Source organism: Festucalex cinctus, chromosome 1 (assembly GCF_051991245.1).
Source record: "Festucalex cinctus isolate MCC-2025b chromosome 1, RoL_Fcin_1.0, whole genome shotgun sequence".
Taxonomy (NCBI): domain Eukaryota; kingdom Metazoa; phylum Chordata; class Actinopteri; order Syngnathiformes; family Syngnathidae; genus Festucalex; species Festucalex cinctus.
Window position 1 is genome coordinate 7,088 of NC_135411.1, and position 27,927 is coordinate 35,014.

The following is a 27,927-nucleotide window of genomic DNA, read 5'->3' on the forward strand; positions in this document are numbered from 1 at the left end:
CGGATGTACCCCCCCAATTATAATATGCACATAATTTGCGCCTAAATCACCGCAATCATTTTTAAAATGTGCGATAGCGGCTTTGTCTAAAATTTCACCTAATTTCTTTTTCCCTTCCAGTGTTAACACACTGTCTTGGATTTGTTGGGCTTTTACGGCAGGTACATCTACTGATTTATACCATTCTTGGTCGGGTATTATTTTTGTAGGGCCTACTTTCACTAATTTAGGTTTTAGTTTTTCCCATCTCTTTTTCGCAACTTGCCTTTTATTTTTAGGTATTTTCATTTCTTCTGCATCTTTTAATGTCAACAAATTGTATGGTCCTAACACCCACACAATTCCCTTCCAAATTCCTACCGGCATTTTGGCAATCGAGCCATCAGCTACCATTACTTTTAGGTGTCCGATTCGTTTTAAGGCTCTACGGGTCATGGACACCTCGGCCCCTGTGTCTACTAAATAGGGCACTCCCTCCACCTTAGCATAAAGGTTATCCCCTATTCTGTAAACCCCTTCTAGGGTGACCCGTGCCTTTGTTTCCATTATTTCCCAGGCCCCCCGGAGGCTGCAGCCTTGCGAGCCTCGAGGAAGGCCTTCCTTTCTTCTGGGTTCAGTTTGTCAAATTCTTCTTTGGGCATATATGCTGGACCTGGTCTTCGCACTGCTGGCTGTTGTCTTGGTTGGGGCCTCGTCTGCTGTCCTGGCTGGGTGGCCTGTCTCTGATTCCAGTTCGTTCTCTGCTGCTGAGGTCTCACGTAGGGGACAGTCTGAACTGGTTGCTGAGCTCCCTGCTGGACCTGCTGTTCGCTCCCTCGGGTGCGACTAGCGACTGGTCCGGTCCTCCTTTTCTCAGCGTTATGCTTAGTTAGGCGATCCCACTTCTTAACGGAGGCTTCAATTTTCAGCGTCGTGCTATTTGGGGCCATTTTCACAAAGACAGCTTCGTTCCCTCTGTCCTTGACAATCATCCGCAGCACTTTGATATACCTATTTGGAGATATAACTTCCTTAATTTTGTGCCACACATTTAGCAGTGAAACGTCCCTTTTGAGTTGCTCTCTAGCCCTGCTAATATGGGCATCTTCATCCTCATCTTCGCCGTCCACCCATCTTTCGTAGACCTGTTGTGGTGTTTCGTATGGTCCGACAGGGCTAGCGATGATGTACTGAAGCCATAGTTTCTTAGCACCATCTCCTCCTGGGGCGTCTCTAATCATAGGCCATGTCTCAACTAAATACTCTTTAGCTGTCTCTAGCCTACCTTTTTGGCGAACCAGCTCCTTCAAGGTCTTAAATTGTTGCACATCCCCCTCCATGTCATGTGGTTGGGGCACTGGGTTTGGTACTATTGTAGTTGATCCCAGCTGTGTCACATATTGGGACTGTTGGTTCAAAGAGGTTCTTGGGGCAGCTGGTACCGTTACAGTAACCGCTGCTCCATCGTTATCAGAACCTGAATTTAGGTCATCGTCGGCTCTCAGCTCACATTTTGCTTTATTATTTATTGCTTTTTTAAGCCTTCTCAACATAAAATCATGTGCCACCGCCACGTAGCCATCCCTGAAATTCTTAGTCAGGTCTTGGTGAATTAATAATGTGGTATATGGCGGGGCCTGTAAAATGTTAATAGCCTCGCGATAAATTATTCGCATAGTTAGAGGCATTTTACTATCTAGCTTATTGAGCCAGGCAGGTGGATAGGGGCGATCTACTTGCCCTGCCTCGGGTACGTAAGCTCTTCGCCCATCCTTTGTCTCGATCCATCCCAGGTTAAGATCTCTAGCTACCCTTGCTGAGGATTGGTACACGTCAAACGTAGGTTGAGGATTTTTCTTTCTTTTACTAACTGGTCTTGTAACTATTTTCGGGTTCTGGCCAGGGTTGCCCGGGTCATCTTCTGATGAGGTTGAGTCTTGGTCTTCGTCAGCGGGGTTAGCGCCAATCACGGTCGAAACAGGAGCTTGCTCTTCATCGTCTTCCTCTTCGCTCCCATCTCCTGGCATCGCTAACGGTCCCATCGGGTTTACATTTCCCATATGCCTTTTTTGCGAAACCTGTGGCAGGGGCACCGGCGTTATGGGGGGTTGTCCCGGAAAGAGCTCCCGTGCTGTTCCAGGGGTAGACGTGACGGGGCTAAAGGTCACCGTTCCCCTTGGGGCCTTGTTTTTTCCCTTTGGGGTTTGTCTGCTCGGTCCCTCTTGCTCTTCGTCTTCCACCTCCCGGGCAGCTTCTGCCTTCCTTCCACTTACCGGGAGAGGCACGGGAGATGTTTTAACTGGGGATGATGACTGGGGTGAGTCCCTGGGTTCTCCGTTTATTGATTGCTGGAGCTGGCGTCGTTCATGATCCATCTGTCTAGTACGGGTTAAAATCTCGTCTGTCACTGATTTAACTCGTTCCTCTCTCTGCTTTTTTGATATTACTATCACAAATTCTACTCCCGATGGTGTTGTTACAGGAGTCTTAGCTCTTAGAGTGAACGCTGCTACTGCTATGGACTCAGCCAGTTGCCACTGCATCTTTCCAGTTTTAATCCAATTTACAGCCATCACTATTCTCTCCGCTCCTTCTCCTAACGCTTTGTCGACCCCCCTCTCCAATGCTTTTGCCATCTCGTCCGCATATTGTGACTGATCGATTTTGGGGTTCCACTCTGTCCCTGGCACGTGTATTATCATGCCGTAGGGAGTGTTCCCGCCACTAGTTTTTGCCGCTATTATTGGCCGCTGATTATCTTTTTGTAATTCTTGTTTAACCTCTAATTCATATTCTTGTCCCGCTTCCTGCCTTAAAATGTTTCCAAGCGCTTTACTATGCGGTTTTAGTGATCTATCTGTTATTATCACTATAGCATCCCCCCGTATTTGCCAGGGGCTTCCCACATAGTGGCACAATATTACACCATTCCCAATTGAAACCTTTTTTGTTTCCTCCGGCAGCCCACCCAGGGGCGCCGTTCTTATCAGGGGAGTCATTTTTACAATTTTTCCCGGGCTTTCATTTTCTGATGCTCCTGCATCCTCCTCATGGACACATGAGCCCATATCAACAAAGCCCTCTTCACCAACGGCCTCAGCTGGCCTTTTCCGCATTTTTTTTAACTCTTTCTGCTTTTGATCAAATCCCGACTGCTCCCAGAGGTTGAAGCTTAATTCTTCAGCCCCCTTGGGATTTGCTAATTCCACCCTTATCTGCATTTTCTCAGCGAGGGATTTAATCGTAGAGTCCCACTGGACTCCGGTGCTAGTTACTTCCACTACGTTATACACATCCAACAACACAGTCCACCAGTGGACCCAAAGGCCCACCGTCCCAGAGGTGCATCCCTCTTGGGGGTGGTTTACCACTACTGTTGCTATGCCCATTATTTCGGGAAATTCACTCACGAACACTCCTGTTTCCTTCACCGACCTTTCCACCTCAGCTGCGAGGTCGGCAAGACGGATTGAAGGGTTGTTTACTTCCAGGTGCCTTCTTGCTCCTGGTGGCCATCGATCTACACCCTCGCCCAGTAGCATAACCACTACTGGTATATCTGGTTGTTCTAGAGGCTGGGGTGCAGGCATTAACCCTGCTACCCCCTCTGTAGGGCTGGGGGGCTTTCCCCTCCCATTTCTCCCTATTATTCTTTCCATTACTTCACTAGCGTGTTCTGTAGCCCGCTTTGCTTTCTTATTGTAGGAGTGGAGCTATCTATTTCCGAAGCCTTCCCCGCGCGCTTTGGGTTCAGGGACGTACTTTAGCTCCTGGTTACTCAGCTCCGTACCCATGTACGTTGCCTCTACTGCTATCAGGACTACCGACTTCGAGTTTTTCCTACCTTTACTCGTCGGCGGATGTCCTCTCTCAAACGGTGGGGTGTGTTGTCCTTCCAGGTCGGTTGTAATCCTTCCCGCTTCTCTTCTCCGGGATCTGGATGTCTTCTTGTTCCTGGACACGTCTGCTAGGAACCGAAAAAGGCTGCCTCCACTAGAACATTAGTCTAGTGGAAACTCCTACCTTTCCTCCTTGGTTCTCGACGACTTTCTTCTTGTGCCAATGGACACTCCTGTCAAAACCGAAAAAGGCTGCTTCCACTAGAACATTAGTCTAGTGGAAACTCCTACCTTTCCTCCTTGATTCTCGACGACTTTCTTCTTGTGCCAATGGACACTCCTGTCAAAACCGAAAAAGGCTGCTTCCACTAGAACATTAGTCTAGTGGAAACTCCTACCTTTTCTCCTCGGTTCTCGACGACTTTCTTCTTGTGCCAATGGACACTCCTGTCGGGAAACCGAAAAAAGGCTGCCTCTCTCCAAGCAGCCTCTCAACATTAACTCTAACTGTTCAAGCCCTCCTTCTCTTTGTGGGCGGGCTTGAACCACCCCTTGACTCAGCCCCTCCCTCAGGAATGCGCGCCGCAGCGCGCTCTGCCAAGTACACTATCAGTACTTTCACAGCTGACCAGAGCAGCAGGCCGCTGTTAAAGCCCATTCACTTTGAATGGCCTTCTCACACTCAACCTCTTTTAGAGTGCAAGTCTACTGGGGGAGCCAGTCACCGTTTCTTTAACACAAAATAGTACAATCAACTTCGACTCAAAAATCACACTAGATTTTCACAATTAAAGAAGCTCTTTTCCATGAAACACTATTCATCAAAGAGACTATTTTGTGTTAGCTCAGGGTCGTATGACATGACAATTTATCAGCGAGTTCGCTATCAGCTCCAAGCACTGTGCCCTCCGCTCAGAGCCTCAAGCTTCGCTCACTCGGGTTCCTGTTTTGGGCCTCGATCGATCCCGATTTTGACAAAAATGAGTCAATCGAAGCCCCACGTTATGGGCGCCACATGTCAACTTCCGCTTACCCGCAGGACTTAAATCGGGAAATATGTCCTGATCGACTCTCCAATTAAAGGGTTAGAAATTCCCCTTTTTCCTCACCAGCTCTAAGGCGTCAGCGTGAGGAGACGGGAATTAAATAAGCCGATATATCAAAGTGGATTCACCTAGGTTTGTTCACTGTCATCTTATCATGAGGCCAATCCGTTTTCATACACCTATCAATCCTGAGTGAGTAACCACACACACAGAGCCCAGGAATGCTAGCATGTACACCTCACTTCATTGGCAGCTCCACTTCTCTGAGTTGTTTGCATTTGTTATTGACCTAGTAATTTAATAATCCTTGTTAGGATCATACGGATTTGTTACATATCAAGCAGGAGTATTTGACTTATATTAATACAGATGGAAGCATTGGTTAGAGGTTATTCAAATGCACTTACCTTCCTCCAAACGTCCGTTACTGTTGTCCGTCTTGGGAAAAAAATAATGAGGTGGACTTAAAATGTCCAAAATAAATAAAATAAAATCAAAAAAATAATGAGGGCTCATCAAACGTCCCAAATAAAATCATAAACAAACATTAAGGTCTTATAGAACGACCAAAGAATAAAAATAAAATCATAAACGAATGTGAAGGTCTTATAGAACGACCAAATTATAAAAATAAAATCATAAGCAAATGAAAAGGTCTTATAGAACGACCTCAAATAAATAAAATAAAATCATAGAAGGTCTTATAAAACGACCAAAGAATAAAAATAAACAAATGTAAAGGTCTTATAGAACGACCAAATTATAAAAATAAAATCATAAGCAAATGAAAAGGTCTTATAGAACGACCAAATTATAAAAATAAAATCATAAGCAAATGAAAAGGTCTTATAGAACGACCAACTTATAAAAATAAAATCATAAACAAATGAAAGGGACTTATTAAAACGTCCAAAAATAAATATAATAAAATCAAAACAATATGAGACAAGATAGTAGAATGATTAATACGAACCTTGTCTTTTAAATAATTTTATTAACAATAATAAGACAACCAATATAAATCAAAAATCACATTTAATGATAAAACTTTAAATCAATCAAAATAAAATAAAATAAAATAAAATAAAATAAAACAAAATAAAACAGGAGATTAGGAATAATATAACCTTTTACAATAAGCTTTACAAGATTGATCATTCCTCGGAAAAGCTTAAGACCTGATCGACAATAAGATGTTTTTGGCTGAAAATAATTTTAAAGATATGAGAGTGTATTAAATGGCCCCCACCCTAACACGCGATTAGTCATTCATATCTTCCTATTATACATCATTATTGCTAAAAGATTTGTACATTACCAATCATTGAAGAAAAGATTCCAGTCACAGCTTAATCCCAGTCCTTCGTAAAAATCCAAAGTCCAGGCAGGCAGTTATATTCCATCTTCGAGAATGCACTCTATACAGACACATCGCAGGGTGAAAAGGGCCTAGCTCAGAGTTGGTGACGGCCTTTTATACTCTTGGGCCACACCACTGACTCCTTCCGGTGAATGTCTCTCCGCGCACCTTCTCATATCAAAGCGCACTTGCTGGAACTCATTTTCAGTAATCTTCCACCGACGGGCCATGAAGATGAGTCATGATGAGGTCATACATTCCTTACAAATGTGTCATGGATACACAGCGTTGCATGATGAGTCATACATGAAAATATGTCAAGGTCTTCAGCTCTATTCGACAAATGATGAACGTTAAAATAAATAAAATCATATATATATTAATTAAGCAAGCATGAATAACATATATATACCTGACATGTTAAATCCCAAATTCTCTCAGCTTGAACTTAACAGGTTAATTCTAATCTCTGTTGCACATCTTGTATATATCTTTGTTAAATCAAACAATACATACGGATAATCTTTTCAATGCAGTTACAGCAATATTATCAGCGATAAAAGACAGTATCGCTTATAAATGAAAGAAAAGAAAAAGAAAGACAGAAAAACTTCATAGTTGGCTTTCAATGTGTTACAAACATTGATCCAAAAATCAGGTTAACAATTATCGAATATAGATTGTGTTGTGTATTATTATTTAATTCAGGATATCATTTATTTATATTTAATTTGTATCTTATATGGAATGTCCGGGCAATGCTGAGTGGGTGGCTTAGTTGTACAGGTTTGGCGGCATCTGGTGGTTACTTTGAGGAACTACACCCAGAGGCCAAAGAATGATTCAGTCCTATAGACACCAATTGGTCTCTAACTAAGAATTGAGTCTAGCCCATTAATTTGCTATCTCATTTTACATGATATGGCGTTTCATCTGACCCACTCAATCCACTCAATTCAACAACAGTTATTTCAACTTAAAGAGTTAGTTCATAATTTGAGAGGATATGGAGAATTTATAATGTTTTTGTGTGTCAGTATGTGGTGTGAAATATTGGAATAGTCTGGGTACTCGACATAAGCGATCCCAAAATATTTTCAGATTTAAAATGTTATATAAAAACATGGTTTGGTCACAATATGTCGGAGGACCTTGAATTTATAAATACTTGGTGTAAATGTGTCCTTGCTGCTACTACTGCTGTTATTGTCTATTACTAAAGTTATGTATGTTTATGTCTTATTCTTGGAATATATAATGTATTACCATCGTTGGTATGAACCATAAAAACGTGATATCTGTTACCTACGAAAACATCACCATTATTAGCACTTAATAATTCAGTTAATGGTATGCCATTATATTGTCTATATATTGATAAAAACATTTTTAAGATAGAAAGATTGTAACTTTCAGGCAGAATCAAATTTTCGTCTTTTCTTATTTATTTTTTTTCTGTTCATATTATGAAACTACAGTATGATTTGTTGTTGCTGTGTTCAACTGTACACTATTGCCTGAAATAAATGAAAATGAAATGAAATGTGTTTCTCTTCTTGTGTCCTGCAGATGTCGGCGAAAAATATCTTCGTCTTGATGAACAGGAGGTGAAGTCTCATGTGAAAGAGGAGGAAGAGCATCCATATTTTAAAGAAGAAAAAAAGCCCCTTTGCGTCAAAAAGGAGGAGGTTGAGGATGACATCACCAAGTCACCAATGACCTTCGCCCCTTTAAAGAGTGAAGATGAAGTCAAGGGTGAGAGTGAGGAGGGCAGAGGGGCGGAGCCTCCAAACAGGATCTTAAATCCTCAAAACATGATTCCAGAAAGTGATGCATCCCACTGGGGATCATCACGAGCAAAAAGTGATGACATAAGGTCCCTTTCTTCTCATGATGATGATGACAATGATGATAATCTGGATGGTAATGATGAACACGCTGCTGATGATAGGTCGTGTCACACTGATGACAAATCTTGGGAATGTTCTCACTGTGGGAAAACATTGAGTACAAAAGGGCGTTTGAAAATTCACATGAGAACGCACACTGGGGAAAAACCTTTTGCTTGTGCACACTGTGGCAAAGGCTTCTCTGACAAGTCATCTTTAACAGCACATATAAGAAGCCACAGTGGGGAGAAAACTTTTCCTTGCTCAGATTGTGGCAAAAGCTTCTCTCGCAGGTCAGTTTTAACAGAACATAAAAAAAGCCATACTGGCGAGAAACCTTTTTCTTGCTCAGATTGCGGAAAATCTTTCTCTGCCAAGTCGGTTTTAAAAAAACACACAAAGTCACACACTGGGGAAAGACCTTTTGCTTGTGCACACTGTGGCAAAGGCTTCTCTTACAAGTCATCTTTAACAGCACATATAAGAAGCCACAGTGGCGAGAAAACTTTTTCTTGCTCAGATTGTGGCCAAAGCTTCTCTCGCAGGTCAGCTTTAACAACACATAAAAGAATGCATACTGGCGAGAAACCCTTTTCTTGCTCAGATTGTGGCAAAAGCTTCTCTCGGAGGTCAGATATAAAAGAACAGACAAGAACACACACTGGGGAAAAACCTTTTTCTTGCTCAGATTGTGGCAAAAGCTTCTCTTTGAAGTCACATTTAACAAGACATACAAGAAGACACACTGGCGAGAAACCTTTTTCTTGCTCAGATTGTGGCCAAAGCTTCTCTCGCAGGTCAGTTTTAACAACACATAAAAGAATCCATACTGGCGAGAAACCTTTTTCTTGCTCATATATTGGCAAAAGCTACTGTCAGCAGTCAGATTTAAAAATACACACAAGAAGACACACTGGGGAAAAACCTTTTTCTTGCTCAGATTGTGGCAAAAGCTTCTCTGGCAAGTCAGATTTAACAACACATACAAGAATCCATAGTGGCGAGAAACCTTTTGCTTGTACATACTGTGGCAAAAGCCTTTCTCAGCAGTCAAGGTTAACAAGACATACAAGAACGCACACTGGGGAAAAACCATTTGCTTGTACACACTGTGGCAATAGCTTCTCTGTGAAGTCAAATTTAAAAAAACACACAAAAACACACACTGGGGAAAAACCTTTTTCTTGTTTAGATTGTGGCAAAAGCTTCTCTAACAAGTCAAATTTAACAGCACATACAAGAACACACACTGGGGAAAAACCTTTTTCTTGCTCAGACTGTGGCAAAAGCTTCTCTCAGAAGTCACATTTAACATTACATTCAAGAACACACACTGGGGAAAAACCTTTTTCTTGCTCAGACTGTGGCAAAAGCTTCTTTCGGAAGTCAGCTTTAACAATACATACAAGAAGACACACTGGCGAGAAACCTTTTTCTTGCTCAGATTGTGGCAAAAGCTTCTCTCAGAAGTCACATTTAACAAGACATACAAGAAGACACACTGGCGAGAAACCTTTTTTTTTACTCAGATTGTGGAAAACGTTTCTCTGCCAAGTCGGTTTTAAAAACACACAAAATCACATGTTGTGAAGGAACCTTTCAGTTGCAGTGTTTGTGCTAAAAGATTCTCTTCTAAATATCTTGCTGAGAGACACAAGTGTGAGAATGGCAGTCATCTTTGAAGCTTAAAAACTCAAATTTTGAAAATACTAACCAAACTTGTACATCTACACTGCAAGATCTGTATGAAAATGTATTATTGATTTATCTGAGACTTCAGTCATAACTGTGAGCCACTGTATTTAACAAACAGGTTGTAATCTGTTTCATATTTGAACAGCTTTAATGTTCCATTAATTAACATAACATATTTCCATGATTAACTCATTCACTCGCCGCCATTTTCACAGAAGTAGTCCCGTTCGCTCATGGCTGGTTTACCTGATTTTGACTGATTTTGCAAGGCCCACAGAATATTGTGTTTTATGGCTATAAAAGCATGGAACCTATCAAAAAAAGATGAAAGTCTCTTCTTTCATCAGTAAAAAAAGTATGTTTCTATCTGTTTCCGTTTTGCAGCAATTTGCATTAGAAGAGAGCTAAGTTTCATCAGTTTTCACAAATCTATAAGTAATTGAGCATTTTTTTTTCTACATGGCCCTGGTTGATCTCCTTTGCTCTGCTGCCACCTGCTGGCCGTTTGTGTAATAACTACCATTTCTGCAACCGTTCTTTGCAGTTGAGAGGCTGCATCAAAGCCTTCTGTATGCTCTAGCATAAAAAAAACCCCAAAATAAACGTATAAATACGTCTTTGGGACACTTAGAACATTGAAAAAAACGTATTTACACATTATTGTGAGCAAATAAGGTGTGAATCCTCACCCTAAGTAAGACATTTTGTTGAATATTCTTGCATCAAAAATGGACGTTTAAAAATCGATTCGGCCGCCTATTGAATCGATTCGAGAATTGCGCGATGTAATATCGCGATATATTGCCGAATCGACTTTTTTTTTTTAACACCCCTAATTCAACGCTACCTGGGTCTGTCAAAATGATTCACGTTCATTACTCAAGTAAAAGTATAGAAATTAGGATTTCAGAAGGCTTAAGTATCAACTCCAGCGTCTTACTTAAAATTGTAAACGTAATGCTTTCAAAACTACTCAACGTGTAAATATTAAATGTTTTTAACGTTTGCTTTTAAAAATCAATGTATGTCCTTTTTGTCATTTTGGAAGCTATTTTTGTTTGCTTTGCTTCTGAATGTTGTTAATGGCTGTTTGTTGCTGTTCGTAGATGTGTTTTTTGCTCGTGTGAAGCACATTGAGTTAGCTGCCTTGTGTATGAATTAGCAATAAAGCCCGCTTCCATTTTCCCAAATAAACGCTGTCGAGAATACCTTCAGTGACACGCAAAGCCATCTGGGATTAAGATTTGCTGTTGAAATGATTGACGCAAATGTCCTACTCTTTGCAATATTTGAAAGAGTGTCGACTGGCTGGCAAGGCTAACTCAACTCGAGATCAAACCAACAACAGCTCCGCGCTAGCTAACGTGCCATATGCTAGTCTTTGGACATGCATTCAGCATATTTTATGTTTCTATATAACAGTTTTTACATTATTACCATAATGTACAATATTCAGGATGGCTGACTGGTTAGCACGTCCGCCTCCCAGTACTGAGGACTAGGGTTCGAGTCCAGGCTCCGGCCTTCCTGGGTGGAGTTTGCATGTTCTCCCCGTGCCCGCGTGGGTCTTCTCCGGGTACTCCCGTCTCCTCCCACATTCCAAAGACATGCTTGGCAGGTTAATTGGGCGCTCCGAATTGTCCCTAAGGCGTGCTTGTGTGTGCGTGGATGGTTGTTCGTCTCTGTGTGCCCTGCGATTGGCTGTCAACCCGTTCGGGGTGGGATAGGCTCCAGCAACCCACGCGACCATTGTGAAGAACAAGCGGTTCAGAAAATGGATGGATGGATGTACAATATTCAGATGACATAAGAACTAGGACTGGGTATTGCCGCCAACCTCACGATACGATACGTATCACGATACAGGGGCCACGATACGATACGTATCGCGATACATATGTATCCCAAATAAGACACATTTTATATTTTATTTTTTTTTAACAAAATATGGGAAAATTGGTACACTGAGATACGTGCCAAATGTTGACATTCTTCCTCTGCTTTCATTTTTCTTAGCAAGACACAGTGTCCAATCACCAGTGAGCTATTTTTGCATTAATTGAAGGCAATTAACTTCAAAGACGCTGCTGGTTTTTATATTTTAGGTACAATGCAAGCCGCAAAGGCAAACGTGAACTGCCGATTTAAAGTTAACAAGCAATATCGATTCTGATGCCTGTGTATCGATACGTGTATTGTGATGAGGTCCACAACGATATATTGCCGTATCGATTTTTTGAGCACACCCCTAATAAGAACAAAGTTGTATCCATACCCGGTTTTGCTTCTTTCAGTTTTCATGTCATAACGTGCAAGTGCCTCTTGGCAGCTTGTAAAGACGTTCATCTCATGTTAGACCAATTCCGTCCAATTTCTGTTCCTATGGCACTTTTGCCTCTGCAGGCAGATGACCTCGCCCTTATGACATAAGGGGTACAAGTGTCTACAAAAAAATCCAAATATGGTTATGAACAAATTGTGGAATCATTTTGGTAATGACTTGAAAAGATGCAAGTCAATTGTTGAGTTAAAAGAAATGTTTACAAGTCAAGTTCAAGAGTATGATTTAAATCGGACATGAGCGAGTACAATTGCAGAAATGTGATTTCCTTTTTCGATGTACCATTATGAGTGTAATGAAAATTGTATATGCGAGTACGATGATGTATTATTATTGAAGAAATTCATACACATACACTACTGACAAATGTACGATATGTTAAAGTGAAATTGTCTACATGAGTAGGATTACACATTTTCTTTTATTGTAATGTATTAATTTACTGGATTAATAATGAAATAAAATACAGCTATTAAGGGGTAGGATTAGATAAGTTTTTAACTTCTTCCTGCTCCCTTTGGACATGTAAACCATCAATGAGTGTTATGAGATTTTCTTCTTTCTTTCAATTTTCTATTTGCTATTTGTTTATGTTTATTATATGTTTATATGTTATGTTTATATGTTCAATAAACTTCAAACCTTTATTGGAAGGTAAGTGTTGCGTCAAAACTTTGCTGGAGCAAAAGTGTGAAAGCCACAGATGACAAAAACTGGCCTAAAGTCAATTGTAAGTAATACAATTGACTACAAATAAATATTGCATATATCAATAATGTATCAGATACTGTTTCAAACATTTATTAATAGCTAGGGTCGGTACATTATAAACTATTACAACAAATTAAACTCATCCCTGATAATAAACATTCAGTTAACCTCAACAAGCTTGTTCAACTTTGATGGCGAATTTTTAAACTAGACATTCACCACAATAAACTTCAGCTCTTTTAAATAAGTCCAATATAAACGGGCATTTAAACTTTACGATTATATCGGGAAACAAAACACTGAAAAAAACGGGAATGAGACTTTTCAACTGCAGCAAAAATGGCGACATCTGCCGATGACTTGATGACAATGCTTGCTCTGAAGCTTCCGGACAATTTCCACCAGCCAATCATAACGTAGCGGGGGCGTGTCCTGCCCGACTTCCACCGCACGTCTACTTTGGTTTCCGGAGTCATCACTGCCGCGGCGGGCGGGTCCGTGGTGTTTAATCATTATTTCTTATTCGGTATTGAACTGAATGCAGCCTCCACACAGGACGCCCGTCACCATTTTGAAGGTCTGCGACACCATTTATTTAATGTCGGCGTGTGTTTAAACTCGTTTCGGTGCGCGTTGATGCTTCTCGGCCTTAGTTAGCTTAGCTTAGCTTAGTTTAGCTTAGCTTAGCTCGCTAGCCGCTAACAAAGAGAAGCACACAAGACGTGGTCAGGAAGAGACCAAGTGTGACTTTGTTGGCATTATTGTGCCAAAATGTCGGCGAGAACGACACCAAAGGACGAGGAGGAACATTTTGGAGTCAAAGAAGAGAACGAGCAACATCTTCAACCGCTGGACGATGTTTGCCAGCAGCCTCGAATTGTGCTACACGCAGCAGGTTTGTATACTTCTTATTACTCTCCCTTGCTCAGCGCTACTATATAGAGTAAAAAAAAAAAAAAAAAACAATAAATGCAGTCATTACTGTACACAGTAATTCAATAAGCCGAATCGGAATTACAACTGCGCATGTGCGGCCACTGGCTTTTATGCTTCCTGTTTCGGGGACGTTGCTATCCAGATCGCCATATGAATGCATTGGAAATAACCGAAAAGAGTCATTATTTTTGATTTATTTATTATTGTTTAAGATCAATAAAGTCAAGTCTAAGTCTTGTAAATTATATTTATATTTAATACTGTATATAAAGAGCAAGTGGAATAAAATAAATTCAAGACCTGTGGGTGGGATTTTTTTAAATTTATTTTTACTACTAACATGATGAGCATATACTATAAACAGTGCTGGGGAGAATACTTTCAAATTGTAATCAGCTACATAATTCTGAATCCTGTCTCAAAAATGTATTTTGGACCGTATTCTATTGCATCATTCAATGTAGGATGGTATGGTAAAAATTTCATATCACGGTTCTATTAAAAAAATGAAAAAATCACAATCTCGATTTTATCACGATTCTTTTTTTTTCATATATTTTTAGGCTAATCTTCACATTTCTGAACATTTTTCTAATATTTAAAGCATATTTAAAATGTATATAAAACCCTAAAAGAGAAAAATTACAGCCATCTTAAGCCAACTAAGCTTTCTGAGCAGGTTGGAATTGAAATGCATGTAAATACTAGTGTTGTTCCGATACCGTTTTTTGGCCCCCGATACCGATACCCAGCTTTGCAGGATCGCCCAATACCAGACCGATACTTGAGTTTTTTTTTTTTTTTTTTCCTTAACATGAAAAATCTGTCCTGCTATTGGTTCAGAGCATTCAAGGGCCAATAGGATATCTTAGATCGGCATGCAGTGAACATGTCACATACCGGTGAATGTCGTGCACCAGCAAGACACAAGATGCTGCATTGAAAATCCGATATTAGTGTTAGAATTAATGGTATCGGCATGTTACTTGTGCGTAGTCACAGACACCGATACTGTTTCAATGAAGTATCGGCACCTCTGCCCGATACCAGTATCGGTATCGGAACAACACTAGTAAACACAAATGGTAATGAACAGCCTCAGTTACTTCTTTCCACCGCTTGCTTGCTTGTTTTCGTTTCAAGACCAAATATTAAGCAAATGTGTGTTTCTGTAAGAGGTGTTCATTTATGGAATAATTTTGGTAATGACTTGAAAAGATGCAAGTCAATCGTTGAGTTTAAAAAAAAAAAAAAATGTTCAAGAGTATTATTTGGATCAGACGTGAACCGGTACAATTATAGAAATTAAATGAAATGTTCTTTTTGATTCCATTGTTTGGGTGATGAGGGTTGAATGTGCGAGTACGATGATGTATTGTTGCGGTGTGCGCCCAGGGGGTTCATGCACATGCGCTATTGGCAATTGTGTGTTGAAGTGGGGTTGTCCACATGAGTATGATTGCACTTTTTCGTTTATTGCAATGTGTTAATTTACAGTTGAAATACGATGTAAGGGATAAGGAGTAGGACTAGATAAGTTTTAACTTCTTCCTACTCCCTTTGGACATGTAAACAATTTCTAATGATTGTTATGAGGTTTTTTTTTTTCTCCCGATTTTTATTTGCTGTTTGTTTATGATTGTATGTTATGTTTACATGCTCAATAAACTTCAAAACTTCAAACTTTTTTCATATGGAGTACCCTTGGCAAATGACTGTGTTACCGTGGATTGGGTTAGCTTGGAGCTGCTAGCGGCTGGTCTCTGTCTCTGTTAGTTTTGGCTGTCTGCGTCCAGTTTCGGGGTCCGTAGGGAAGTCGAATCTCTGATTCTGAGTCTGGGGACTCTGAGGTGGGCTCACCTATCTCTGGGGTCAAAGTCACTTAGGTGGTTGGAAAGCTCCTCGGTGGCTGGGCCCCGGAGGTGGATGAGATCCACACGGAGTTCCTAAAGACTCTGGATGTTGTGGGGCTGTCATGGTCGACACGCCTCTAAAACATAGCGTGGACATCGGAGACAGTGCCTCTGGATTGGCAGACCGGGGTGATGGTCCCCCTTTTTAAGAAGAGGGACCGAGGGTGCGTTCCAACTATAGAGGGATCACACTCCTCAGCCTCCCTGGTAAGGTCTATTCAGGGGTGCTGGAGAGGAGGGTCCGTCCAGAAGTCGAATCTTGGATTCAGGACTTGTTCTAGTGTGGGTGCCATAGTTGGCGATCCAAGATCGCCGATCTTCTGCGCATGCGCGTCACCGATTGTACAGATTGTACAGATGTTTTCTTTAGGGAGTCCTCTTTGTAAATTTCACTGGAACGGCACAAAGTTCCAGTGTCGTCACCTTGTCCAATGCAGATTGGTGACTCATCACTGACGATGACCTTCATCCAGTCATCCGCAGTCCATGATTGCCTCTCCTCAGCCAATTGCAGTCTTGTTCTTTTTTGTTGAAGCGTCAGTGATGTTTTCCTTTTAGCTTTCCTGTATGTAAATCCCATTTCCTTGAAGCGATTTTGCAGAGTTCTGTCACATACATTGACTCCAGCTTCCTCCCGTTTCTTCTTCATTTGTCTCGTTGTGCATTTTCTGTTTTCAAGACATATGGCCTTTCGTTGTTTGTCTTGACGCTTTGATGTCTTCCATGGTCTACCAGTACGCTTGACTTGAACAACCTTCCCATGCTGTTTGTACTTGGTCCAGACCTTCGATACAGCTGACTGTGAACAGCCCACATCTTTGGCAACCATACGTGTAGAGTTACCTTCTTCAACAAGTTTGATAATCTTGTCTTTGGTCTCAAGAGACATCTCCTCTGTTGGAGCCTTGATTCTTGTAAATCCACTTGGTCCAGCAGCCCTCTAAGGTGTTATAACTGCACTGTTTTTAACTGCTGAATAACGAGCAGCTGTCCTCTGAGGCAGGTTCCCAATTAAGGGAAGGAAATTGACTCAAAATTGACTCAAAATGGAGTGATTGCATTTTTTTTTTCCTCAGGATGGAGTAATTCCATATTTATTTCCCTGCACTTGCTCTTATAAAAGTAACATTGACTGACCAGCACAAAGTTTTTCTTCATTTCTTTTAGTGTTTCTGAAAACCAAGATGTTGCACTTTGGAATGACCTTACGACTGTTTCATGCTTTTTATCTGAGTTTGATCTACACAATAAAACATCTGAGTGAGTGCTTGTCCAAGACTGGTGATTCCATACTTTTTGCTCGGGGTTGGAGCTACGACTTCCTGTTGTTGATGCACGTATGGCCGCCCACCATCTTACGTGTGTCTTGCCGGCGGCAACAAATTCATTCAAGCTTTTATTTAGCGATTTTGACGCAGTTTGTTTTGTTCCAAACACAAGACATGTAGCGATGTTAATTTTCTCCCTTTTCAGTCTAAAGAGACCACAAACAAACCCTCGGAAGCATCTTACTTAGTCGTGGTGAAATTGGAGTAAACAATAAGTGTCCGTGCGAAACCGAAATATTTGTCCTGGACGTCCAGGTGCCGCAAATATGTTTTTTAAAATAGATTTGACACATGCATTTTTGCGTCAACTGCTGTTTCTGGTCGACCAAACCGACTTGGTCGACTTTTATTCCCAGCCCTAGACCAAGCCAAATGTGTGTTTTGTCTTTGTAGACGTCGGCGAGAAATATCTTCGTCCTGACGAACAGGACGTGAAGCCTCCTCATGTTAAAAAGGAGGAAGAACATCCTCACATCGAAGAGGAGGAAAAGCCCGTTCGTGTCAAAGAGGAGGAGGTTGAGGATGATGTCACCAAGTCGCCACCGACCTTCGCCCCTTTAAAGGGTAAAGATGAAGACAAGGGTGAGAGTGAGGACGATGGCGGGGCGGAGCTTCCAAGCAGCAGCTCAACTCAACACATGACGACAGAAGGTGATGCAGAACACTGGTGACCACCACAGGCACAAATTCATGATGACATAAGAACTAGAGATGGACCTATATTTTTTTTTTCTGGGCCGATACCGATGGGGATTATTAGTAGTCAAGGAGGTAGATAACCGATATTTGAAGCCGATTATAAGAAAGGGGGGGGGGGGTAATTAGTGTCAAATTTTTCTAAAATACAAAAGCCAATCTTGACTTTGTTGGATTGTCTAAAAAGTGAAAGTAAGCAAATAACTACCATATCACTCTAGTTTTCAAGAGTAAATATTTTTCCACAAAATTAAAAAAAAACAAAAAAAAAACACCTGAAATCTTAAACTTCACATTTCTGTCACAAAAACAAATGGTTATAAAGTGAACTGAAAATTTTGATCAATAGCTCCCAGACCCTAAACTGGTTTTCGGCCGTCAGATTTTGAAAAAGGCCAATGCCGATATTCGTCAAAATGCCCAATATCGGCGCCGATAATCGGCCTATATCGGGCTATGTTAGATATATGTGTGTTAATATGTTATATAACTGTTAGGAATAGGGGTGTGAATTGCCTAGTACCTGACGATTCGATTCGTATCACGATTCACAGGTCACGATTCGATTCGATACCGATTAATCCCGATACGAATTTATAAGTCGATTGTTGCGATTTTTTTTCATTCAAATTTAGAAAATACTAATCAGTAAGCTTGTAGAGTGTAAGATTTATATGAAAATGTCTTATTTATTTATCTGAAATTTCAGTCTTATAGAGGTTGTAATCTGTTTCATGTTTGAACAGCATTAAAATAAAATATTAAGGCTTAATGTTCCGTTCATATAACATTCTTCCATGCTCAAGGTGTGAATCCTTAAAAAAAAAAAAAAAAAAAAAAAAAAATCGAAAAAATCGATTCAGCCGATTATTGAATCGATTCGAGAATCGCGCGATGTAGTATCGCGATATATCGCCGAATCGACACCCCTAGTTAGGAATGTTCTCAATGTGGTAAAAAAAATTTTTTGCTCAAACTGGAGTTTGAAAGCGCACACAACACGGGAAAAAAGTTTCGCTCAGAAGTCAACTTCTGCAACAGACAAAAGAACACAAACTGGTGAAAAACCTTCCGTCCATCGATCAAAGTGCTCCATGTACGGTGTTGTCGCCAACCCTTTTTTTTTTTTTCCCAACTCACACTTGAAATTTGACTTGACCAACCCAAATATTTGTTGGGAGTTAATAATTGCACCTCGACCATCACACATAATCCGCTGTCACTTGTTCCTCTCTGCAACGAGTGAGCAGGAAGTGACAAGTTTGTCCTGAAATGAAAGTCGCAAAAGTCATACCTCCCTTCAAAAATGGAAGCAACCACAGTTTTACAAATTATCGACCAATTTCTTTATTGCCGCAATTTTCAAAAAATTTTGAAAAACCTTTTTTTTTTTTTAATTCTCGTTTGGAAAGTTTTCTTGAAAAATATCAACTAATACATAAAGGTCAATATTGTTTCATAGCAAATAGAACTATGGCAATGGCAATAATTGATGCAACTGAAGAAATCACAAATGCACTCGACACAGAAAATTGCAGTTGGGGTCTTCATTGATCTCAAAAAAGCTTTTGATACAATTAACCATTCTATTGTAGTAAATAAATTGGAACAATATGGGATTAGAGGAGTTGCTGGTGACTGGATTAAAAGTTATTTAAAAGAAAGGTTGCAATATGTTCAAATGGGGCAGCACATATCTGGACAACTTGGCATTGCTTGTGGTGTTCCCCAGGGGTCTGTATTAGGGCCAATATTATTTAATATGTAAATTAACTCTTTTACTGCCACACGTTATCAAAAAACAACCCCCAAAGCCAGCGGATTTTTAGCATTTTAACTTATTTTTTGATGTAAACTGAAAATTATATTGTTTTGCTACATATATAACATGGGTGCCACATGAAAGATCACATTACATTCTTTCATTAGAAAAAAAAGTGTGTTTCTACCTTATTCCGTTCTTTAGTAATCACCATTTGAAAACAGGTCATTTGACATTGAGCGAAAATTGGGGAAAAAAAAAAAAAAGATACATTTTCTCCACAACAGTGACTTTCATACCAATATTTTTTGTTTAGTGACGCTCCGTCAAATTAGGTTTAATGTGACAAAGGCTGTGATCATTCACGACAGCCTTGAAAACGTTCGATTTCACCAGATTGCGTCATGGTTCATTGTAATTCGCAGCTCTAGTTAGGGCCCGAGCAGCTTCCGCTGTGAGGTTAAATAAACTTGAGTTGAGTTGAGTAATTCCATACACCGGCAGCCCATTGAAAAGAGATACAATGCTGCCATCTGCTGGCCATAGTTAGTGGATGTATTTGATTTCACAACTCATTGACCTGGCTGTGCTGCACTTGGATGTTGCACTGACCACTGATATATTAAAAACTAAAAATGTAACTTGAACTTAAAGTTCATGGCGGCATACATCGTGATTTTACTAAACGTTATTAAACGTTTTTGGCGGTCAAAGAGTTAATAACATTTTCAGTGTGTCTCAGACATTCAAACTTGTACTTTTCGCGGATGACACTAATATATTTTGTAGGGGTAATAATTATAATGAGCTTGTGAGTGCTGTGAATAATGAACTTGATGAAATAAAAATGTGGATTGATGTGAATAAATTATCGTTAAATGTAGAAAAAACAAACAATAATCTTTAGTAAATCTAGAATACATTTTGAATCGCAGATAACTATAGATGGCATCCTAATTGATAATGTAAGTGAGATTAAATTTGTCGGTGTTATAATTAATAAATTTATCTTGGAAAGCCCATATCAGACACACAAAAAATAAAATCTCTAAATGCCTCCCAATTTTGAATAAAGTAAAGTCATGTCTTGATGAGGATTCTCTCCATACATTATATTGTACGCTGGTCCTCCCTTACTTCACATATTGTGTTGAAGTGTGGGGTAACACCGACCAGTGTACAATAGAGCCATTCATCATATTACAAAAACGTGCTTTGCGGATTATACATAAAGTTGGATTTCTTGAACATACACACAGTCTTTACTCAAATTTAAAGATCTAGTTAAATGTAATACTTTGATAATCTGATATAAAGCATTTAATAAATTATTGCCAATTAATCTACAACAGTTATTTCAACTTAAAGAGTTAGTTCATAATTTGAGAGGATATGGAGACTTTATAACGTTTTTGTGTGTCAGTATGTGGTGTGAAATATTGGAATAGTCTGGGTACTCGACATAAGCGATCCCAAAATATTTTCAGATTTAAAATGTTATATAAAAACATGGTTTGGTCACAATATGTCGGAGGACCTTGAATTTATAAATACTTGGTGTAAATGTGTCCTTGCTGCTACTACTGCTGTTATTGTCTATTACTAAAGTTATGTATGTTTATGTCTTATTCTTGGAATATAGAATGTATTACCATCGTTGGTATGAACCATAAAAATGTGATATCTGTTACCTACGAAAACATCACCATTATTAGCACTTAATAATTCAGTTAATGGTATGCCATTATATTGTCTATATATTGATAAAAACATTTTTAAGATAGAAATATTGTAACTTGCAGGAAGTACTGTATATTTGTAATTTTATAGATGAGAAACGGGGGTGGGATTAAATAAGTTTTCTTCTTCCCACTCCCTTTCAGGCAGAATCAAATTTTCCTCTTTTTTTTTTTTTTTTTCTGTTCATATTATGAAACTACAGTATGACTTGTTGCTGTGTTCAACTGTACACTATTGCCTGAAATAAATGAAAATGAAATGAAATGTGTTTCTCTTCTTGTGTCCTGCAGATGTCGGTGAAAAATATCTTCGTCTTGATGAACAGGAGGTGAAGTCTCGTGTGAAAGAGGAGGAAGAGCATCCATATTTTAAAGAAGAAAAAAAGACCCTTTGCGTCAAAAAGGAGGAGGTTGAGGATGACGTCACCAAGTCACCAATGACCTTCGCCCCTTTAAAGAGTGAAGATGAAGTCAAGGGTGAGAGTGAGGAGGGCAGAGGGGCGGAGCTTCCAAACAGCATCGCAACTCCTCAAAACATGATTCCAGAAAGTGATGCAGACCACTGGGGACCATCAAAAATAAAAAGTGATGACATAAGGTCCCTTTCTTCTCATGATGATGATGATAATGATGATAATCTGCATGGTAATGATGAACATGCTGCTGATGATAGGTCGTGTCACACTGACGACAAATCCTGCGAATGTTCTCACTGTGGGAAAACATTGAGTTCAAAAGGAAGTTTGAAAATTCACTTGAGAACACACACTGGGGAAAAACCTTTTTCTTGTTTAGATTGTGGCAAAAGCTTCTCTTTGAAGTCAAATTTAACAACACATACAAGAAGACACACTGGGGAAAAACCTTTTTCTTGTTTAGATTGTGGCAAAAGCTTCTCTTTGAAGTCAAATTTAACAACACATACAAGAAGACACACTGGGGAAAAACCTTTTTCTTGCGCAGATTGTGGCAAAAGCTTCTCTTTGAAGTTACATTTAACAAGACATACAAGAAGCCACACTGGTGAGAAACCTTTTTCTTGCTCAGATTGTGGCAAAAGCTTCTCTCAGAAGTCAAATTTAACATTACATTCAAGAACACACACTGGGGGAAAACTTTTTGCTTGTACCCACTGTGGCAAAAGCTTCTTTCAGAAGTCACATTTAACATTACATTCAAGAACACACACTGGGGAAAAACCTTTTTCTTGCTCACTGTGGCAAAAGCTTCTCCCGTAAGTCAGAATTAACAATACATACAAGAAGACACACTGGCAAGAAACCTTTTTCTTGCTCAGCCTGTGGCAAAATCTTCCCTGCCAAACCTGAATTAAGAAGCCACATAAGAACACACACGGGACAGAAACCATATTCATGCACAAAATGTGTGGAAAGCTTCGCTTCCACCAATTCTTTAACAGCACATGCAAAAACACACACTGGAGAGAAACCGTATTCCTGCTCAGATTGTGGAAAAAGCTTCTCTTCCATGTCAAATTTAAGAAAGCACACAAGAACACATGGTGGGAAGGAACCATTCAGTTGCAGTGTTTGTCCTAAAAGATTCTCTTGTAAAAAGCTTGCTGAGAGACACGAGTGTGCTGGTGAGAATAGCAGCCATCTTTGAAGCTTCAAAAAACGAAGGGAAGTGAGTTTGGTGTGCTGTAAAAGTGTCAATGCATCTTAAAAGTGTAAATGTAATGCTTTCAAAACTACTCAACCTGTAAATATTAAATGTTTGCTGTTAATGTGTTTAAATGGTTTTTTTTGTACGTAATTTAGGAAGTTATTTTTGTTTGCTTCTGAATGTTGTTAATGGTTGTTTGTTGATGTTTGTACGTGTTGTGTATTTGCTTGTGTGAAGCACATTGAGTTGCCTTGTGTATGAAATAGAAATAAAGCCACCTTGCAATTTTCCCCAAATAAGCTTCGACAATACGTTCAGACACACAAAGCCATCTGCGATTAAAATTTTTTGTTGAACAGTGTTATCACTGAAATGATTGACGCAAATGTCCTACTCTTTGTTGCTAACTCAACCACCACAGCTCCGTGCTAGCTAACACGCCATATGCTAGTGCATTTTGCACATTTTATCTTTCTATGTAACAATTTTGACATGATTAGCATACAATATTCAGATGACATAAGAACAAAATTGTGTCCATACCTGGTTTTGATTCTTTCATTTTTCATGGAATAATATAATTTCTGTTCATGTGGCACTTTTGCCTCTGCAGGCAAATTGTTCTTGTCATCAAACAACCTTTCATCACATTTTGAAATCAAAATACACATCAAATGGAGTAGAGGCCACCTGGACTTCCGGGCTTCACACACCAGCTCCGTTTCCGGCCACCGCTGCGACTCACAGGCGGCGTTCCGACAAAAATGATCACATTAAGAGAAGCGACAGTACAATGCAATTGCATTTGTACTTCTGAGTGTGGCGCTGATGAGATGATGCTCCCCCTGGTGGGAAGTGTGTGGCAATACCTTACATCCATAGCCAATCAGCATTAGTGCCCTCCCTACATAAGGAGTCAGTTGGTACCTGCCCTCAACTTACTCCTTGGCTCTGAGGTCCGCCTCCTTGACTTCAATGGCTTGTCATCATCAGTCATCACGAACATTTTACCTTTATTGGAAGGTAAGTGTTGCGTCAAAACTTTGCTGAAGGAAAGTGTGAGAGCCACAGATGACAAAAACTGGCCAAAAGTCATTTGTATTACTTGCAGTACAAATAAATGTTGCATATATATATATGTCAATAATATATCAGATACTGTATCACCTTCCCATGGGCTCACCACCGGTGGGAGGGGCCACAGAGGTCGGGTGCAGTGGAGGCTGGGTGGCAGCCATGGGAGGAGACCTTGGCGGACCGACCCCCCCAGCTGCAGAAGCTGGCTCTTGGGACATGGAATGTCACCTCTCTGGCAGGGAAGGAGCCTGAGCTGGTGTGTGAGGCAGAGAAGTTCCGACGAGACATAGTCGGACTGTCCTCCACACACGGCTTGGGCTCTGGTACCAGTCCTCTCGAGAGGGGTTGGACTCTCTTCCACTCTGGAGTTGCCCATGGTGAGAGGCGCAGAGCAGGTGTGGGCAGTCTTATTGGCCCCCGGCTCAGCGCCAGTACGTTGGGGTACACCCCGGTAGACGAGAGGGTAGCCTGCCTCCGCCTTCAGGTGGGGTGACGGGTCCTGACTGTTGTTTGTGCATATGCACCAAACGGCAGTTCAGAGTACCCACCCTTTTTGGAGTCCCGAGAGGGTGTGCTGGAGAGTGCTTCCCCGGAGACTTCAATGCTCACGTGGGCAATGACAGTGAGACATGGAGGGACGTGATTTTGAGGAACAGCCCTCCCGGTCAGAACCCGAGTGGTGTTTTGCGATTGGACTTCTGTGCTCATCACGGATTGTCCATAACAAACACCATGTTCAAACATAGGGATGTCCATATGTGTACTTGGCACCAGGACACCCTCGGCTAGGAGTTCCATGATCGACTTTGTAGTCGTGTCATTGGATTTGTGGCCGCATGTTTTGGACACTCGGGTGAAGAGAAGGGTGGAGCTGTCAACATATCACCACCTGGTAGTGTGTTGGCTCCAAGGGTGGGGGAAGATGCCGGTCCGACCTGGCAGACCCAAACGTATTGTGAGGGTTTGCTGGGAACGTCTGGCGGAATCCCCTGTCAGAAAGAGTTTCTCCCTCTGGCAGAACTTCTCCCTTGTCCCGGGGGAGGAGAGGGTTCCAAGGGGGCTATGTTCCGCGCCTCCATTGTTGAGGCAGCCAATCGGAGCTGCGGCCATAAGGTAGTCGGTGCCTGTCACGGCGACAATCCTCGAACCACCAGTGGTCAGGGATGCCGTCAAGCTGAAGAAGGAGTCCTATCGGGCCTTTTTGGCCTGTGGTACTGCGGAGGCAGCTGTCAGTTACCGGCTGGCCAAGCGGAACGCGGCTTCGGCAGTCGCTGAGGCAAAATCTCGGACATGGGAGGAGTTCGTTTGAGGCCATGGAAAATGACTTCCGGACGGCTCGAGGAAATTCTGGTCCACCATCCGGCGTCTCAGGAGAGGAAAGCAGTTCACCATTAACACTGTATAATGGAGATGGTGTGCTGCTGACTTCGACTCGGGACGTCGTGAGTCGGTGGGGGGAATACTTCGAAGATCTCAATTGCACCAAGATGTCTTCCTTTGAGGAAGCAGTCTGGCGAATCTGAGGTGGGCTCTCCTATCTCCGGGGTCAAAGTCACTGAGGTGTTTGGAAATCTCCTCGGTGGCAGGGCCCTGAGGGTGGATGAGATCCACCCGTAGTTCCTAAAGACTCTGGATGTTGTGGGGCTGTCGTGGTTGACACGCCTCTAACGCGCCTTGGTAAATAATTTGCAACGCTATTGCTCAAGATTTATTTATTTATTGCATTTTTATATATTTTAGTTTGGTTTTAAGGTATTTACAAAGACAAAGGGCAAGGTTAAAATGTTAATTTAAAGATGCCGGGAGAATTTGTCGGCTGCGTGACGTCACTCTCGTGGATTTTGACAGCACGCACGTATTATTTTTTTCACTCACTCACAGAAGCTAACGTGTGAATGAGTGTGAAAAAAAAATCCGTGTGTGCTTTCAAATTGCCGCGGGAGTGACGTCACGCAGCCGACAATTTCGCCCAGCCCTGTTTGCGACACGTCAAACCCCGCTCTGCGATTGGCTGGAGGAGTGTAAACACTGTCTTTCCACAGAAACGTCCCGCTGTTTACAAACCAAACACAAAATTACAAAATACAGGCTGGGGGCGGTGGGGATTTATAGGACAAAATCACCCCCAGAAATTAAGAGAAGCCCAGATCTGAAAATTGATAAGTAGTTTGTTTGTTTCAATCCTGCATTTAAAAAGTGCATTTTTCTGAGTGAAACCGGCAGACTGGGACTTTAAACTCATCACATTTGGTGGTTAAATCTTATCCCTCATAATAAACATTCAGTTTACCTCAACATGCTTGTTCAACTTTGATGGCGAATTTTTAAACTGCACATTCACCACAAAAAAATGGAACTCTTTTCAGTAAGTCAAATTTAAACGGGCATTTGAACTTTACAATTATATAATAAAACAGAAAAAGGGAATGAGACTTTCGATTCCAACTGCAGCAAAAATGGCGACATCTGTCGATGACTTGATGACAATACTTGCTCGGAAGCCCCGGGACAATTTCCAGCAGCCAATCGTAACGCAGCGGGGGCGTGTCCTGCCTGACTTCCGCCGCACGTCTCCATTCGTTTCTTCACGTGCTCACTGCCGTGGCCGGCGGCCACATCGCGTTTCATCAGACGTCCTCTGCTAATTCATTCTTTCTTATTTGGTGTTGGACTGAACACACAGGACTCCCATCACCATTTTGAAGGTCTGCGACACCGTTTATTAAATGTCGGCGTGTGTTTAAACTCGTCTCGGTGCGCGTTGATGCTTCTCGGCCGAGTTAGCTTAGCTTAGCTTAGCTTAGCTTGCTAGCCGCTAACAAAGAGAAGCACACAACACGTGGTCAGGAAGAGACCCAAGTGTGACTTTGTTGGCATTATTGTGCCAAAATTTCGGCGAGAACGACACCAAAGTACGAGGAGGACCTCTTTGGAGTCAAAGAAGAGAACGAGCAACATTTTCACCTGCTGGACGATGTTTGCGAGCAGCCTCGAATTGTGCTACACAAAACAGGTTTGTACACTTCTTATGACTCTCCCTTGCTTAGCACTACTGTATAGCGTTAAAAAAAAATCACTGCAGTCCTCATTATTGTACACAGTAATTCAATTCAACTGTTATTTTAAATAGTGAAATAAATTGATTTGATTGGTTGATTCCGGACAGGGGCCGATTATACAGTCATGAGACAGTCATACCAATGTATCTGACAAGACGTGTGCGATTTTAAGAACACTTAGGTGCACAATAAGACTGTATTAAAACGGTGGTACAATACTACAAATTAATTTTTTTTGTCGGTATACATATCCCTGTTTCCCACATATATATATATATATATATATATATATATATATATATATATATATATATATATATATTACTAAACAGTCACAGTTTTGTCATGATTACTGCATTATTACATTCCACTGCTGTTGCAACCAGTGTTAATTTTGACAAGAAATTTTAATTTAGTTTAGACTAAGTATTAAAACGGTGGTACAATACTACAAATTATTTTTTTGTCGGTATACATAGCCCTGTTTCCCACATACATTTTTTTTTTTTTTTTTTACAAAAAAGTCAGTTTTGTCATGATTACTGCATTATTACATTCAACTGCTGTTGCAACCAGTGTTAATTTTGACAAGAAATTTTAATTTAGTTTTAGTTATAGTCTTTTGACTAAAATTAACAAGTTTGAGTCATAATTTAGTCTTCTGATTGTATTTTAGTTTTGATCCAATTTTAGTCGACTAAATTCACAGTTTAGTCTATTTTCCTTCAGCATACGTTTAAACTTTTATACAGAAAATTATAGCACACCTATTTGTGACTTTAGTTTAACACGCGAGACACATTTCATACAATGGTGTCTTTCTTGTTTCAATGAATCATGTTCAACTGCCAATAATGTAACTTTTCACCTGAATAAGAAAAAGTGCATAATTAAATTGCTTGAGATTTATCTTACAGCTGCACAATTTATG

General features: G+C 40.7%; 1 protein-coding gene and 1 pseudogene across 1 annotated transcript; both read left to right on the forward strand.

The window, feature by feature from the left end:
* The first annotated feature begins 7,806 nt into the window (after positions 1–7,806).
* On the forward strand, positions 7,807–12,686 carry LOC144011582 (uncharacterized; annotated as a pseudogene).
* Positions 12,687–13,334: 648 nt separating this feature from the next.
* Positions 13,335–23,118, forward strand: LOC144012108 (uncharacterized). Its single transcript, XM_077511711.1, has 3 exons — positions 13,335–13,755; positions 17,431–17,688; positions 21,526–23,118. Exons 1-3 carry the CDS (start codon positions 13,632–13,634, stop codon positions 22,470–22,472), a joined length of 1,329 nt encoding a protein of 442 aa, XP_077367837.1. The 5' UTR covers positions 13,335–13,631; the 3' UTR covers positions 22,473–23,118.
* Positions 23,119–27,927: the final 4,809 nt, after the last annotated feature.